This window comes from Monodon monoceros, unplaced genomic scaffold, assembly GCF_005190385.1.
Source record: "Monodon monoceros isolate NGI ecotype Baffin Bay Population unplaced genomic scaffold, NGI_Narwhal_1 Super_Scaffold_16, whole genome shotgun sequence".
Lineage (NCBI taxonomy): Eukaryota > Metazoa > Chordata > Mammalia > Artiodactyla > Monodontidae > Monodon > Monodon monoceros.
Genome location: NW_021703772.1, coordinates 63896633 through 63915024, shown reverse-complemented (window position 1 = coordinate 63915024; position 18392 = coordinate 63896633). Strand labels below are relative to the sequence as shown.

At 42.4% G+C, this 18392-nt stretch overlaps 1 protein-coding gene across 2 annotated transcripts in view; it reads right to left on the bottom strand.

The window, feature by feature from the left end:
* Positions 1-18392, bottom strand: part of STK39 (serine/threonine kinase 39) — a 307207-nt gene that overhangs the window by 35297 nt on the left and 253518 nt on the right. For both annotated transcript variants that reach the window (XM_029224873.1, XM_029224874.1), the window contains exon 16: positions 18276-18344. In XM_029224873.1, the coding sequence (XP_029080706.1) occupies positions 18276-18344 (69 nt within the window). The remainder of the gene's footprint in view (positions 1-18275; positions 18345-18392) is intronic.

Sequence of the window (18392 nt, the reverse complement as noted above, 5' to 3'; positions counted from 1 at the left end):
GCAAGGGAGATCATGTGAGTCATTCAGAGAGGAGGGGGCAGAATTTTTCCATCTAGGATTTTATGCCAGTTGTCTTCAGATCTGGTTTTTCTAAGACAAGCCAGAAGTGGATCTTACGTCCACTCTCTCTCAAGTTTTAAATGTTGGCAACTGATCCCAAAATTTAATAACATTGTCTAAGCCAGACAGAATACATTTGTAGGGAAGATCCAAGCCTGGGCCACTAGGTGATAACCTCTGCAGTACAGCAGAAGAAAAAAAATAAATAAATAAAAATTAAAAAAAAACACAGAAGGAACTGCTGGGAACCGGAGCCGGGGCAGAAAAAAGGATGTGGGATGGACTAATGACTACAATGTGGTTCCGAGGCTCTGCAGTAAAAACTTGAAGCTCAACAGATTTCAATTTTGGTATGCCAACAGAGGAAAAAAATTCCACAGGCAGAGAGACACTCAATTAAGACTGCCTAGGCTCATTTCCTCAAGAACTGTGATTAAATTAAGACATGAGATAGAAAATGCAGGCTGAAGTGATTTTAAAAATCAGTTTTTCACAGTTTGGGACTTATTTTTTAACATATTCAAACACAAGGAGTCATGGTTTAAAGTCAGGGGAAAGTGTATAATACATAATGAAGGTTGAGCTTTTGCATACCAAATACAGTTAAAGAAATGGAACAAAACAACACAGTCAGCAGTGAAGCACCAAGTGTGCACCAACTTGAAAAGAGTGCTTGTCTATTAAAAAAAAAAACCTATACAGCATGCAAAATCCAAAAACGGGTGCGTACACAACCTAGATTTTCCTCTTCTGTCAAGTATGAGGTGCTCACCAATGAAACATGAGCACAAAGGAAGGCACATTTTGGTTCTTCTTCCTCTTTAATATTCCTTGCTTTTGAAAATGGGCTGCAAATAGCACATCTCAACAGCACATTTGAAAGATATGTTACGCTACCATGGCATAACCTAAACACAGCACAATAAATATTTCTTGTCTACACCAAGAATGTAGACAGTTTAAAAGAAGACAATTTTAAAAGATAGAAGATGGGGCTTCCCTGGTGGCGCAGTGGTTGAGAGTCCGCCTGCTGATGCAGGGGACACGGGTTTGTGCCCCGGTCCAGGAATATCCCACATGCCGCCGAGCGGCTGGGCCCGTGAGCCATGGCCGCTGAGCCTGCGCTCCGCAACAGGAGAGGCCACAACAGTGATAGGCCCGTGTACCTCAAAAAAAAAAAAAAAAGAAGACGGGCAAGAATACCACAGGGCCAGCAGTGGCTACTGTGGCTGATGCCCCACAATCAGTTCATGGGTATCTCAGCGCCCCACCCCATGGGGCCTGTTTAGGGCTGGGCAGATGGATGGTAAGCCAATGTGAACCAATGACAGAGGGGGAAAGGCTTGCTGGGGGCTTCTAAGAGAGAAACTTTCTTGCTCCTTAGTAAGGACCACAAAAAGCCAAATGTGAAGTAGGAAACATGCAGCACTTTTTGCCCCGGACAGCCTCTTAGGACAGTGACGGGAATGAGACTTGGGATAAAAGTCAAAGCTGTGGAGAACCGGGCTAAGAGAGGAAAGACGGAAGGTCCTGATTGATGCCGCTGCGATGCTTAACAACCCTGAAACCTTCCCTTCCTCTAGGCATTTCCAGTTCTATAAGCTAGGAGTCCTTCTTGTTAAAACCATTCTAACAGACTTTTCTGCTACTTGTAGCTTAAATCACTCCAACTGAAAATGCACTTTCCCCTGGAGAATCATTCAAATTCTTCAAAACGTTAAGGGTCCATTTTCACCCAGTGTGGTTTCTGGGTGAAAATCAGTGATAGGCACTGATTTTTGTTCCTACAAAAACATAGAACTACAGAGAAAAAGATTCCCTTTGTCTTATCAGTTTCTTAAAACACTGCAATCTGCCAGGAATGATGTATTTTATTTGGAAATGAATGTAAACAGGCTAAATACAAATGGAGCAATTTTTTCACACTATCCGAGAGAGATTCCTTTGGAGTCTCCGCAATGGAAAACCTTCTGGGTTTGACCCAACCAATTTCTTTTGCCAGTTCTGGAATACAGTCTTACACCAACCCGTGAAGAGCTTAAGTGAATGGCAAGAGTACATACCAGTACCCAAGACATTAATAAAGACAGAACTTTCATTGCTATGAACACAAGGAAATGACAGTCTCAAATATTATACGAACATAATTTGTTCTTAAAACACTATCTACAAGAATTGCTACACCGTCAATAACCATCTTCCCACCTACCAAGAAAAAAGCAGTACTTGAGGTTAGGTGTGTAGTAAATGATACTCATAATACAGTTACTAGTAAAGAAATATCAACATTGCTGATTTCAATATTTATACACAATGCTCAATGCAAATATTTAAATATTTCATGGGCTTTTTTTTTTTTGCGGTAAGCGGGCCTCTCACTGTTGTGGCCTCTCCCGCTGCGGAGCGCAGGCTCCGGACGCGCAGGCTCAGCGGCCATGGCTCACGGGCCTAGCCGCTCCGCGGCATGTGGGATCTTCCCGTACCGGGGCACGAACCCGCGTCCCCTGCATCGGCAGGCGGACTCTCAACCACTGCGCCACCAGGGAAGCCCAAAACAATCTATTTTATTTAAAATTCTCATATAGTATTTGATGCCATTAGCTGAAATGTAGCATTCCCCTCACAAATGAGGCGTCCCCAAGCCCTGCAACCCCCCTATCGCATTAGGAATTTGGAGTTCGTATACAATACTGACAGGCATTACCCTTCAGGAGGATTCAGAAAAACTACAGGGCATCAAGAGAGATGAGATAGAGGCGGTTTTAAAAAGGATATTGCCACCCAAGAAAGTTCATTAAGAAAAGGAGATAAGGGGAAGCTTTAGCAGTTTTAAATATTTGAATAAATACTTGAAAAAGGGATTAGATGTGTTCTGCATTGCGCCAGAGGCCAGAAATTAAAGAGAGTGCATCTGGTTCAGGATAAAGACCTTCCAACCAGTAATTCACAACAATGGTGCCTCTCACCAGGGGAAGCTCCTCAGCAGTAGAGACTGTCAGACAGCTAGTAAGCCCCTCGAACACCTCTCCTTCCCCGCCCCCTCGGCCCGTCCAGACACACAGGACCCCAGGCTTAGAAGGGCTCTGCGCTTGTTTTAATGCTCCGCAGTCACCATTTTGAACTTATTAATTTTAGAACAAGGGACCCTGCATTTTCATCTTGCACTGGGCTATGCAAATTATGTAGTCAATGCCGTGTGTAGATGCAGAAGAAATACTATAATCTGACGAAGCTGGCGGTGGTATTTGGTTGGTTAATGTAAAAAGGCAGTTTAAGCAGGGAAACATAAAACTGTGATACAAATAAACCTTAAGATTAATGTTTTAACTTAAATCACATTAATGTACACTCCTTTACCAATATCGTGATGTAGGGTCAAGGCCATTTAAAAAATCCTAGAGGGCTTCCCTGGTGGCACAGTGGTTGGGAGTCCCGCCTGCCGATGCAGGGGACACGGCTTCGTGCCCCGGTCCGGGAGGATCCCACATGCCATGGAGCGGCTGGGCCCGTGAGCCGTGGCCGCTGAGCCTGCGCGTCCGGAGCCTGTGCTCCGCGACGGGAGAGGCCACAGCAGTGAGAGGCCCGCGTACCACAAAAAAAAAAAAAAAAAAAAAATCTCTTCTTTTACAATTATCTTTTCTATACAGAATTTAATAACAGTTTGTGTTTAACAACTTATCTTTTTTTCTTAATGAATTGTTTTTTGGTTTTTTAAAAAAATATTTATTTATTTTCCCTTTTTTTGGCTGCATCGGGTCTTAGTTGTGGCACACGGGATCTTTGTTGAGGCATGTGGGATCTTCTTCGTACGGCGTGTGGTCTGCTTGGGTTTCTCTCTAGCTGCGGCACACGGGCTTCTCTCCACTTGTGGTGTGTGGGCTTTCTCTCTCTAGTTGTGGCGCGCAGGCTCCAGGGTGTGTGGGCTCTGTAGTTTGCGGCACGTGGGCTCTCTCTTTGAGGCGCGTGAGCTCAGTAGTGCTGGTGCGTGGGCTTAGTTGCTCCGAGGCATGTGGGATCTTAGTTCCCTCACCAGGGATTGAACCCACATCCTCTGCACTGGACGGTGGATTCTTTACCACTGGGCCACCAGGGAAGTCCCAACAATTTGCTTTTTTAAAAAATAATTTGTATTGGGGTATAGTTGATTTACAAGGTTGTATTAGTTTCTGGTGTACAGCAAAGTGAATCAGTTATACATATATCCACTCTTTTTTTAGATTCTTTTCCCATGTAGGTAACAATTTGCCTTTATTAATAGATTTCCCCAAGCATCCCACTTGTTTTTTTGAACAAACAACTCACTTTTGGAACTAATCTTTTATCACTTATTTAAATGATATAATTTTAGTAAGAAGTAAACCTGCATAAACAAACATGGGAACAAACTCTTGTTAAACATGGACCTTCCCTGGTGGGAGCTGACACGGGGGTGGAGCTGGGGGGACAGACTAGAGTGTCATCTCCCAGCAGTGAGCAGCCAGCACGCCCTGGGCATCACCGGTGCATTTTACAGAGGGAACTGCGAGCACCACTTAATTCAGCGGGTCAAGTTCATGGAGGTTGGCTATCCTTCTGCAGAAGTATCAGGCTTATTGCACTGTCTCCTGTTTGGGCTGTCCTGCTGAGGCTGATGAGCACCGCTGCACGCCCATGAGAAAGCAGTGTGTTTCCTTGAGGCAGGCGTGTAAACTCCTCCTGAAGCTGGTGGACATTCCTGCCGCCAAGTTCAGAGAAAAGAGGTAGGTCTTTGGTGAAGGAACTATAACTCAAAAGGTGATGGAGAAAGAGGCAGCTCACAGCTGTGGATATAGAGCTCAAAGGCAAGCTTCAGGGAGACAAGGGAATTCACATTTCTCTCTGGACCTGTCTTCTTAGGCCACCCAGTACACATGTGTGTGACGTCTTCCCAGGCAGTAGGAATGAGAAACTTCAGTCACAGGGAAGCAGGCAGAAAACTAAACAAGGAGGTGTCCTCAGAGTCACACACCAGGCTGACCTCCAGTAAACAACTGGGTAGGACCAGTTATCTAGTTGCCTGTTCCTGCGTGTCGCTGTTCATTCTGTTGTTTTTACACCACTTTCCAGCACTGCTTGGGCCAGAGCAGTAACGGGGGAAGGTAACTCCCAGTGCTAGCACAGAGGCGGCAGAGGTGACTAACAGTGACTCTCATAAACCCTATGTAGACCACAGTGTTTCGGTCATTCTCCCCAAAGCGGAGTTTCTACCTCCAGCCCCCGCCAAGGAACTCCCATCTTATTCTGGGAAACTGCAGGACTGCCTTACATTCTCCGACTGGCACTTCCCAGAAGAAGTATCATAGTGGATAGGAGGCCAGATGAATTCACTCCAAAATAGAAAGAGGAAAGAACTTACTGAGTGCCTCTGTGGGCCCGCTATCACACCAACCTCTCCACGTAATCAAGTAACACTCATAACAACTCTACGAGTTAAGTGGGTCCCTCTATGGGTAAAGAAGAAACTGAAGACTAGAGAGAAGAACTAACTTCCCAGTGTCACACCTAATAACTGACAGAGCTGGGATCCGAACTCGAATCTGTCTAATTCGAAAGCGGTCACTCCCTTCCCTACACCACACGGTCTCTATATGCTTCGGATTTGGAGAGTTTAAGAAATAAGATGGAGGATGTTCTATGAGTTTAATCACAAAAAGCAGGGACTGTGGAAAGCAGACACTCAAGAGACAGGTAAAATTTGATTTTACCCAAATTTACCAATCACCAATCTGAAATCGGTTATCTAAATAATTATAGGAGATGTCAGCTAAAGGAGTCTGGAAGCTTGTATAGTAATTTCTATGCCACTTAATGTTTTTATTACCTCTACTTCTCAGAAGTTTGAAAAGATTTTCTTTCTAGAAAGAACTCCATAGAGAATAAAGCCAATAGAGGGGAGAGGGTAAAAAAGGCATGGCCAACACTGTCAGACAGCTTTACTAGTTGATAAACACTCTAGAAATCACCACTGTGAGAAAACACTGTCACAACTCTATAGCCAGTTTACCAGGACAAAGGGTAGCTAAACAAGAAGTTATTTTACTACGCCTGCATTCTGAACATGAGGCCACCTGAAAGCCTACTTTAGGTCTTACAGTATTAGTCCCTGAAAACAAATTTACCGAGTTCAACTGCAATTAACGGACTTGAAATGGCAAGTTTTCTTTAACCCAATGAACATGAGTATTTTATGTCTTCTGTACTCTATTATAATGATAGTAGTTCTACTGTATGTATAGTACTATCTTAGCCCACTCCATAATTTGTGTGAGAATTAGGCAATATTATGAAATGGAAAATATACTTCATCCTTTTTGGGAATATACATGAAGGCCCCTTGGTTACAATTAATATAAAGAAAATGTCTCCAATTAGTATCCAAGTTTTGTCTTTGCTAGGAATCCTTATTTCCCTTTGATCGAATAACTGGATTCAGAATGACTGGAAGATATCTCTGAAATTTTCTGATCCCCAAACAATAAATCACAAGTCACTTTTCTAATGCCCTCAAACTTAAATGAACCTAGAATGTTGAAACACCATTCAGTTTTTATTTCTCAAATCTTCCAGGGCTACTGTCCTTTTCCTTCTGTGGTTCCTACTCACTTTGGTCAAAATGGGCACCAAGTTCAGGCAGCAAAGGGATCCAAGCTTTCGTAAACTGCTTAGATTCCCTGGCAGAATAAATGAGGCTAAAGGAAAGCATTTATTTGCCCTGATAGGAAAAAGGCAAGGAAGGCGCAGGATTTCTACTTTACCTACGTAGAGACAATCGAAGTTGAACAACTAGAACTTAGTATTCACAAGGCATTATGACTAGTGGCTATTTACAAGGTCCTACACTATCCAGCCCTCACTCCTACCTGGCTTTATTTCATATCACCCTCTCCTCGCTCACCTCTTCTGGCCACACTGGTCATCTTTTACAAAGTTCATCATCTTTGCACAGGCTGTGTGTCTGCCCGGGATGGCCAGGCTAAATCCAGGACTTCACTCAAATATTTCTCCCTCATAGTGGCTCACTCTACTCTTGAATCTAAATGAGAAGCACCCCCCAGACCCCCACTATTGGTTATTGTCTCTGTAGCACATTGTTTTTCCTGCACACTCCTCACAATTTGTAATTTCACTTCTACCTGTGTATTGACTTAATGTCTGCCTTTCCTGTGAGACTGGAGGCTTCATGGGGGCCAAGAACCCTGTCTCTTTCGTTCACCTGGTGTACCCGGCAGAGCGTAGACGAGATGCTTTATTTATTGAGTAAATGAAGGAGGGCAGCTTCAGGGCCTGGATGACAAGTGTGGTAGAAGGTGCTTCTCCCCACTTCTGCATGAAAGCAACTACCACTCTGGCTGAATCACAAGAAGCCCCCTGGGACCGTCTGGAAGCAGCACCCCTGAGGTGAGCACTCAGGCCCTCATGCTGGCTGGTGACGTTGGTGAGGCTTCTTCAAGAGTCTCTTGGGCAGGGAACAAGTGGGAGCCAATGAGCCTGCCACATGGTAACCAGCACTAACAGAGCGATTTAAGAACCCCTGGGACACATTCCTTTGGAGACTCCCAGTAATATCCCAGAGGAATATCTGTTACTATTGGACAGACACCTGATCTGCATGGGTATTTCAGGGTACGCCAACAAGCCTGAGCTGTTCTATTTAATTATTGCAGATTAATCATGTAAACCCACTGTTCAGAGCTCTTTCAAGTGCAGAATTCTGTATTTATGATGTTAAAAAAAAATCCATCCTGAAAAAAAAAATCAAGTTCATTTCTCATCCCCATTCGTCACCTAATGACAATTTTCACGAGCACTAAATTAAAAAGCCAACTTTTCATCTTTTTGTGTTTTGTTAAAACTCCATGTGTTTTTATTTTTTTAAATTATTTATTTATTGGCTGCGTTGGGTTTTCATTGCTGTGCGCGCGCTTCCTCTAGTTGTGGAGAGCGGGGGTTACTCTTCGTTGCGGTGCATGGGCTTACTTGCTCCGCGGCATGTGGGATCTTCCCAGACCAGGGATCGAACCCGTGTCCCCTGCATTGGCAGGCGGATTCTAAACCACTGCGCCACCAGGAAAAGTCCCCAACTTTTCAGTTTTAAAGAAATCCTTAGAGCTCCAGTCTCCTGTGCCAGGGCCAAGAATCCCATGAGTCAGATAACCTTTGGCATTTTATCCTTCCCAAGAGTTGTGCTGTCCAAGTCATGTCCTCTCACCTGTATTCTACCTTTCTGTTAGATATCAGATTTCCAGTGTATGCCATTCTCACCTTATCAATCAGTTCCACTGACAACTGCAAGAATTAGAAGCAGAACAGTGAGAAGTCTGTGTGAGGAATGGTCAGCTCACAGGGGAGGAAAGCAAGGCTACTGCCTAAGCCATTTGGAAGTCTCTCCTGTCCTTCTGACCCTGCCTATCACAGACAGATTAGAAAGTGCAGAGACCTGGCAGTAGAATTCTGACCCCGGATCCATCCCTCCAATGAAGAAAAGGATCACGAGCACACTGAGTTTCTAAAGACCCGGCTAACAATCACAGATGGGTAAGGAGGCTCAAAATCCATTATAAATTAGACCTCCTGGGGGCCTATTACTGAAAAGATGCTTTGAATTTGGCATTCTTATTTCAAGTAACAATCTTCTCGCGGCTGACCAAGTTCCCTAAGGGTGAAGATTAAGGCGTTAATCTTTGCCTATTAAAAAATTCGGCAAAATTTTAAAAAACCCACCCAAACCTGTCTGCCAGGTCTAATGGACAGCCTCTTCTTCACTTTCTGCCCTAGTGTACTCTAGCCAGAAGGGGCATGGAGCCAGGCCCGCGGGTTTACACCCCTGGCTATTCAAATGATATCCTGACTACAGATTCCTGCTGGATGGTTCTATGGCTCATCAGAGATGGGCGTGTGTCACAGTCTATTAGAATGTGACCAATCAAGGCCTCTCCTTGTTTTCAATGAATCTGGGGTGAAACATTCTTAGACACCTTTTGGATGCTAAACGTAAGTAGTGCAGGATTAAGAAGAAGGTATTCTTAAGAGTCAGCAGGAAGGAACTCTTTGTTTTAGAAAAATGGTAACCAAATACAAGATATAGAATCAAGGTTAAGAGTGTAATTGGATATGAAGCCAAAAATAAAATGACAATAAGCCCACATTTCGTCAAAAATGTTGACCTAATTTTCTTTCTTGGCTTTAAAAATGTTCTTGATTGGATATACAAGTTTATTTTCTGTTATAGAAGAAATTAGGAGGCAGTGACTTTTTTTTTTACTAATAGAGTAAAAAATGCAGCAGAGATTTGGCTTGGTATTAAGAGATCTGCTTGTCACTCTACTAAGAAGCACGACTAAGAATCTACTTATATCTGCAATATTGTACTATTGATGGAATAGTTAAAATTCCATGGGCCAGAGATTTCTGAAGTGGGTAAACACACACACACACACACACACACACACACACACACACTACAGCCCAAAACAGATCAATCTACTAATGAAATAGGTTGTTCAGCAAAAGAGCCATTTCCTTTAAATCCTATATACTTGGTAGTGTTAGAAAAATATATAATATCAGAAAAACTAGGTTTCCTGCACCAGATTAAACCTACTTTACTTCCACCAGAAAGACATTCTCAGTACAAGTAGGGATCGGTATTTGGGGTTTACTGAATACTATAGTCAGAAAGTTTGGCTGGATTGAATGTAATCCTCAGGCGTATCTGATTCTAGACTTACAAGACAGATTAACATAAATTAAAACAGGACAATTTAAAGTAACTGAAAAAAGCAAGACTGACAGTGGATGTCTACAACTAATCCACTAGCAAGCTCTTGTTTCACTTAAGTGAAATTAAGCACAGATCTTAACTGGAGTCTAACTTTATCAGTGGTTTTAAAGAGGATCCACAACTCCTGACTAAATAAAAAGTGACAAAGGTAATTAGAAAACCACAGCTTACGGTGTGGTCTACTGATGTACTGATTCATAATCATGCGATACAGAAACTGAGAACACCTTTGGGGGAAATTACAGATTTTATGCTTTTCAGAACTTCCTGGAAATAACCTCTGCCCACATTTTGAAAGGTAATTTTGAATCACCCCCCACACCCCCCAAATCAGATGTCTTTGTAAACAATAAGTCTGCCAACCCTTATCAGGATAGTCAATCATTTTCCATTGGAATCTGCAGATAAGTAAGCAGAGGGGGTGGCTAAGGCTGGCAGTGGGTTCAACCATAGGAGTAGGCAGCTTCTTTCAGGGTTCTGATTTGGTTTGCTAGGAAAACTTTCCTTATGTTTAATTTCCTTGAATTTGGGGGGACAGGAGGAGTATGGTCAAAAAGACTATAAAAATGATACTTTGTTAAAACAAAAATTGTATTTTACTTCAGTCTGTCTTCCTGTTGCACTTAAACAAACTTAAAAAATATATTGACTTTTAGGTCTCTGACCAAATTAATGCTGAGTGTGTGTATGTGTACGTGCTTGTTCTTTGCATATTTATTCAGGCCTGGCTCCCAGCGTTCGACAGAGCAAAAAACCCCTTACATATTTAAACAGCAAAACTGTGATTCTACCACCTTGCCAAAGAGTACAAATGCTGAATAAGATGGTCAGTCATCTAATGCATGGTACATTTTTTATATATATTAGATGGTCCAGCCTACCACTTGTAAATATTTTAAAATAATTTCTGTACACTATTTTTTCATATTAAAATTAAAAATAAATTTTCCTACTTAAGCATTAATACCTCAATAAGGATTTTTTTTTTTTTTTTTTTGCGGTACGCGGGCCTCTCTCACTGTTGTGGCCTCTCCCGTTGCGGAGCACAGGCTCCGGACGCGCAGGCTCAGCGGCCATGGCTCACGGGCCCAGCCGCTCGGCGGCATGTGGGATCTTTCCGGACTGGGGCACGAACCCGTGCCCCCTGCATAGGCAGGTGGACTCCCAACCACTGCACCACCAGGGAAGCCCTCAATAAGGATTTTTTAAAGAAAAAATGGTATTTGGAAAACCAGGAGCAATGAGCTACAATCAAATGGGCAGTGGCACATTTTTGAAAATGGTAACCCTGCGCCATATCAAACTGTTCAATATTTATTTCTAGTAAATATATACAAGGAAAGTAATCAGTATAGTTCTCCCAAGCCACTTATAGTCCCTAATTCCCTAGCCTATTAAACTTAACATACAGACAACTTTTAATCAGGAATCACTCGACTGTACTTATTGACATCATTTAACTAACACTAAGCCTGTCTAAACCCAGGAAGGGCTTACCGAATTTTCTTCCTTTTTCAAATTATCTGTCACCATTTAAAAATCATAGTACAGTTGCTTAACAGAGACACTATTTTTTAATGACAGTTTTCCTTCATTGAATTTCAACATCAATAAACATCACAGCATAATCACTGAACTGAATGTAAGATAGAATATGTTCACTCTTTTCCAAGACTTGCATTGTAAAAGTGCACGGCTGCTCAGTAAATCCTGGATCTCTCACAACAGACTTAAATATCCCTGGCTATAGCTGGGGGAACAAAGCACTTCACACATCCAACCATATGCTCACCAACGAGCAAATATTCTGTTGCTTGCGTACTTTGGAGCCTAAAGATACGTTGCCATTGTAGAGAAACATAAAAGGTGAAGGCCACCTGGAGGACCTACTGCACCCCAAGCAGCAGTAGTAGTTTTAATAAAACTGTAATGACTCATTATGGTAAAAATTTATACCAATGAGGCTCCTCCACGCATCTACACCATTTATACACACACAGTTTTTAAAAGTTAACTGGCACAGTTTTAAAAGAGACTCCTAAAGGGAGAAGAGAATCCAGGCAGAAAAGCAAAGGAGATTAGTGAGATTGAAAAGCAGATACAGATGATAAAATGAGCTAAAACAGTCTCCAAAGTTTACCACAAGCAGAACTGAAGAAGTAACCACAAAATTCTACTGTGTTTAAGAATCACCTGGGATGCTTGTTAAAAATGCAAATTTCCACCCTCTATGCCCAAGACTCCAGATTCTGTAACTCTAGGCTGGAATCAAGAAATGTGCATTTTAAATACGTACCCAAGGTAAGATTCTGATGCAGGCCATCTCACAGTCTATACTTCTGAGACAAACACTGTAACCCCAGCAAGCACTGGAAGACAGAAGGCCTTCGAGACCAACCACATTTCCTACCCAAGAGGCAAGACTCAAAAGTCATGTGAAAAGTCAATTCTTAAGAAAGAGAGAAAGAAGGGGAAGGTGGGCAGAGAGAGAGAGAGAGAAATCAATCATGGTGAATTACTCTTCAGTTTTGAGAGGGTACAATAATATTTCTGTTGCCCAGGTCATCAATTCATGAACTATTCCAGTGTTAAATTTCCCAAATGGAATTAAAATTATTCATTTATCCATAAACATATTGAAGTGCCTATGTGTGGCAAGGATGGTAGAGATTCAAAAAAATAGAAAACAGGCCTTGCCCTAAAGGTGCACTCAACCTCCTCACAAAGAGAAGGTGGGCGCCAGGAGCAGAGAAGGATGAAAGACACATGTTGCTAAAGGTAAAAATAGTTATCTGGTGTTCAGGACAAGAAAAAGCTGTCCTCTAGATTTCGTTAGGGAGGGGGTGAGCATCAGAGAAGGCTTCCTGGAGGTGGCATTTACAGTGAATCTTTGAGGGCAGACAGGTTTTGAAAAGGATTCTCCATGTGCAGGAAAACAGCATGCCAGGGACATCAACAGAATGTCCGAAAGTCCACTGAGAGAGCTTATGGGAATATATATAGCTAATATTAGCTTCCAGGGCCATGCTAACTAGTTACCTAGGCACAAAATCCCTCAAAGGAAAATTGTATAAACAAATGCAGAAACAGAGCTCCCTTCTCAGGACACAGAAATTCCAACATCTGGTTCTCAACCCACTTAAAGGGGGGAAAAAAAAAAAAGACATATGTTACAAAGCCAGGAAACGGTGGTGTAAAAACCCAGCAAAGAGCCGTCAGTAGGCACTTTCTCAAAAGGCAGCTGCCAAGCGGCTTCCTCTCCCACATTCACTCACTGTCAAATCTTGGACCCTGGAACGGGCCTTGGAGATAGAAGGAGGAGCGGTAACTGGCTAGCTTAACACACTTATCAGCGTTCCTTCCACTGCTGAGGTCCTAACACTCATTCAACAGAGACTCACAAGTATCACGTAGCATAAGGCGTGAAGAGAATGCAGAACTTTTGCTTTCTTTTCTACATGAATTTTTTAATTTTCTCTCCTCTCTGCTTCTACTGCTGAGAAAACGTCTGATGGGCTGTTTCTGAACTAGGAGGCAAAGGGACCAAGTATCTCTGCTGCCTCACTGAGGGTCCCTCTTTGAAACAACTGGATCAAGGACTCACATCTGGTCTATTTGTCAGCCATCCCAGCAAGGCAAGAGAAGCAAATTCATACATGCATCAAGTTTTGCATCTTGCAAAGTTAACTTACTTTTTAAACCAACACCCACCCAGGAGGGCTTGTCATTCTTAGTTCTGATTTACACAAGGCCTAGATATATTTTCTGTTTCTTGCCTAAGGTAGTGCTGCATTGAAGCACAACTGAACTGGGTTTATGGTTTCAGTCTACAAATGCTGCATTTAATTTCTGTGCTGCTCTGCTTGTGTGAGAAAGCAATCACTCCATGTCACTAAACTGCTCCTTCAGTCTAAATTCTGCTTTGTGAAGGTTGGCACTAAAGGCAGATTACCCTGAAGCTGGATACTGAAAATTTTTTTGTAACATTCTGTTTGCCACATTATAGTAAAAGTCATAACACTCACTGCACCGTAACATATACTACTGCTTTATTCAGTTTTTTTTATATTGCCCGAAGGATTTACTCTGATTCAAGAGGAAATTCTGGTGGGGGAAAAAAAGGAATGTTTAATCTATTTAAATGTTAGCTGTTTTATATTATGGAAACTGAAAAAATACACACACAAGAAATCACCCAGACCTCTACGTGCCAATGTTCTCAATTGAACTGGACTATTTTTGGTGCAAACTTTGTCAAGTGAATGTATTTCATATTTGTGAAATGTCACTCGAATTCTGTACTCTTGAAAGCAAGATTCTTAAAATAATTGAATCCTATACTTAAAATAGCCTTCTTTAGAAAGTGTTAACGAGATATCTCTATATTTCAAGGTAGTATTTGTTTATCTCTAACAAGTTCCTGAGTGGCTACTATATGAAATGTACAGTTTGGGGCACTGGGAAAATAGCACTTAACAAAACGAAAATCCTGGCCTTCTAGAAACTTATGCTCAAGGGAAAATCCTATACAGTTAAATAATGAATAAATGAAATATAGCCTATTAGATGGGGGAGAGACTAGGTAAAGTACTTAAGTAAGGATGGGGGTAGAGAGTTGGGAGCGGGTTGCAATTCTAAGTAGGCCGGGCAGGGAAGGCCCCTTTGAGAGGCAGCATTTAAGCACTAGGAGATACCCAGGTGTACCTGGGGAAGGAGAATTCCAAGTACAAAAGCCAGTGTGGCTGGGGTGAAATGGGGAAGAGGGAGAGCCAAAGAGAGGGAAGGGTCTGAGAAATGACAGGGGACAGATCATATAGAGGATTGTAAGCCACTGAGATGTGGGATGGAGAGCTATTAGAGTTTTATTTAAAGCATTAATGTGATCTCGCTCACATTTTTTTATTGAGATGTAATTCATATATCATAAAACTCACCCTTTTAAAGGGCACAATTCAGTGGTTTTTAGTATAGTCACAAGGTTGTACAACCATCACCACTTCTAATTCCAGAATGCTTTCAGCACTACAAAGAGAAGCCCACGACCCCTAAGCAGTCACTCCCCTTTTCCCTGTCCCTCTCAGGCCCTGGCAACCACTACTCTATGTCCTGACTCTACAGATTCGCATATTGTGGTCATTTCATATACATGGAATCATAATATGTGTGGCCTTTTGTATCTGACTTATGTTTTACTTGTATCTCTCTGGCTGCTGTGATGAGAATAGGCTGAAAGGAGGCAAAGTCATAAGCAGGGAGACCAGTGACTAGATGAAGGCAATAATTCAACTGAGAGATGAGAGGGGTCTGAAACAGGATGGGAGATGGTGGATAATGGCTGGGTCTCAGGTACATTTAGATAGGCTGCATATTGACTATGAGAGAAAGAAAAGTCAAGGACAACTCTTAGGTTTTGGGCTTATGCACCTGAAACGATGGAGCTGACATCAACTTAGGGTACAAGGCTGCTGGAGGGGCAGATTGGGAGGAACAACAGAGGCTGGTTCTTGGAGATGTTAATTAAACCTGCGACAGTGATTAGCCTTCTATGCGAAGATGCCAAAGAGAGCTGAATATGAGTCTGGAATTCAAAGGATAGGTCTGTGCTGGAGATACAAATGTGGGAGTTAGAAACTGGAAGGCATTAATACCATGAAACCAGATGGTATCACCAAGGATGTGAGTGACTAGAGAAAAGAGGAGAAATCCAGGGAAAGAGTCCTTGGACATGTCAATATTTCTGGGTCAAAGAGATGAAGAGGAACCAGCAAAAAAGACTAAAGGGCTTCCCTGGTGGCACAGTGGTTGAGAGTCCGCCTGCCGATGCAGGGGACGCGGGTTCGTGCCCCGGTCCGGGAAGATCCCACATGCCGCGGAGCGGCTGGGCCCGTGAGCCATGGCCGCTGAGCCTGAGCGTCCGGAGCCTGTGCTCCACAACGGGAGAGGCCACAGCGGTGAGAGGCCCACGTACCGCAAAAAAACAAAAAATCAAAACAAAAAAAAAAGACTAAGAAGGAAGCATAAATAAGGTGGGAGAACCAAGAGAGAATGGAGTCTTAAAAACCAAATGAAAACACTTATGGAGCAGGGCATTGTCCACTATGCCCAATGCTGCTGACAGGTCACTGAGAATTAACCACTGGATTTAGGAGCGTGGCAGGCAGTCATTCACAGATCATGTATCTTCTCTCCCTCCATCTTGCTCACTCCACTCCGGCCACATCTATCTTTGCATTTGCCATTTTATCTACCAAGGGTGTGCCTTCCCCAGATATGGCTTTGGAAAAAATAGTCTGAGTGGAATGAGGAAGTTGACTGGAGTGAGTTCAAGAGACAGTGGTAGAAGAAGAACTGAAGTCAGGGGCAATTCTTTTGAGGACTTTAGTTGCAAGGGGATGAAGAGAAGTAGCTGTAATGGGAGGTGGAGTAAAGAGAGGGTTTTAGAATGGGAGACAAAAACATGTCCATGTGCTGGCGGGACAAATCTAGTAAAGAGGGAGGTAAGTGATGCAGGAGGGGCTGAGATGGGTTAGAGGGGACAGAATTAAACACATTTCACCTGTCTATCAAATAGTCAACACTTAGAATATAAATCATCTACTGATACAGGAAAAACAGGTAAGGGCAAGCTATTTTTTTTTTTTCCCAAGAGACACCGAAACCAGTTAAAATTATCTAGGTCCCTTCTTCAAGGCTAAAGATATTGGATTAATTGTACACAGAGTGTCAGGTTCAGGATTAGGCTCTGGGCTTGGAATCACAAGATCCATGTTCAGGGACTATGACAAGTTATAATAACCCAGAAACTTCTTTTGACCTCCCTTTTTTGTCCATAAAATATTGATTAAAACCTGTCCTCTCCACCTTAGAGAACTGATGTGATGATCAAATGAAATATGCAGACGTTGTAACTCTTAGGTGAGCTGTCCCTGTGAGGTGTGGTCAGTACTGCTAGATAAGGAACAAGTGCACATGCTCAGTCTCACTCCAACACTCTACACTTCAGCTCTAAGAAGGGGAAAAAGGCAAAATGAAAAATTTGGGGAAGAATAAATACAGCATAGAAAAACAGAAGCTTTCTGCTTATTTATTTATTGTTTATTTATTATTATCATTTTTTTTTGCGGTACGCGGGCCTCTCACTGTTGTGGCCTCTCCCGTTGCGGAGCACAGGCTCCGGACGCGCAGGCCCAGCGGCCATGGCTCACGGGCCCAGCCGCTCTGCAGCATATGGGATCCTCCCGGACCCGGGCACGACCCCATGCCCCCTAGATTGGCAGGCGGACTCCCAACCACTGCACCACCAGGGAAGCCCAGAACAAACTATTCTGGTGGGTAAGTACATCTACCTCAAGCTCCCTCTTAGTGACACACCCCAGTATTTTGGGGGAAGGATTTATTTCAAGTAAGTGATTTTTTTTAAAAGTTAAAACATATCATTTAAGGGGCCCAAGCTATTTCAAGGATTGGTTTTGATTTGAATATTTTAAAAGAAACTTTTATCATAATACTATTATAGTGTTATTATAATTATATTATATATAATTAACAATATAATGAACATAATGTCATAATTAATATTAACTCATCCTTATTACTTAGGGTCTTCATTACCAATATGCAGTAATAGGCTACATCATAAAATCTTCATAAACTCAGAATTTGCTGAAGAGTGTGGAGCCCTTCACCCTCACCCTCACCCTAGGGAGAATCAGGCTATGCTTTTTCTTAGATGACACTTTCTGCCTCTACACAGCTTTTCCGCCTTGCTTGGCCAGCAGTCATTTCTTGCTCCTATCAGCATGCCTAGAGCTAGCAGGCTCCCCTATTTCCACGCAGCTTTTTCTTGATTCTAAAAGTAGTAGAAAGAGCCACAGTCTCAAAGTGTGGTGATTCTGCCACAACCCAGCTGCATGGCCCTGGACAAACCATTGAATCACTTTAGGAATTCGCTTCCTTGTCTACACAATGGTAGAACTGGCCTGAATGATAGTTAAGTCCTAACCAACCTAAAACTTTATAATGAATGAACCTTACTAAGAGCTAGGAAAAAGAATAGAGAAACTCAGAGAAAGGACCTCAGAAGTTCCCATACTTTGCTGCATGGAATTTATAGTATCTTGGGTTTGCTATGTCATGGACGTTTCAGTCTTCTAGGTTCTCTGTTTTATCTCCAATAAGTGACGTTCTGCATTGGATAAATCACATCCAGACAAATGGGACAGAATTACATTTAAGAGCTTTCGAAACAGGAAGTTAAATATGACTCTTAAATATACCTATTTCACATAAAAGATAAGAACTCAAGAAATTTTCAGAAATTCACAGAATTATTCCTTTATGAAAACTTTTGTTTCTAAGTGCATTTCCATTTGATGTATCAACAAAATGACACTACATGCATTAAAAAGTGACTTACCTATAACTACATCATGACCATCGACTAAGCCAGCAGAGAAGAGCTCCTGAGAAACTCCGTCTGCCGTATCTGCCCAAACGTGAAAGGAAGGTGTATCAGTAACCATATAATAAAACC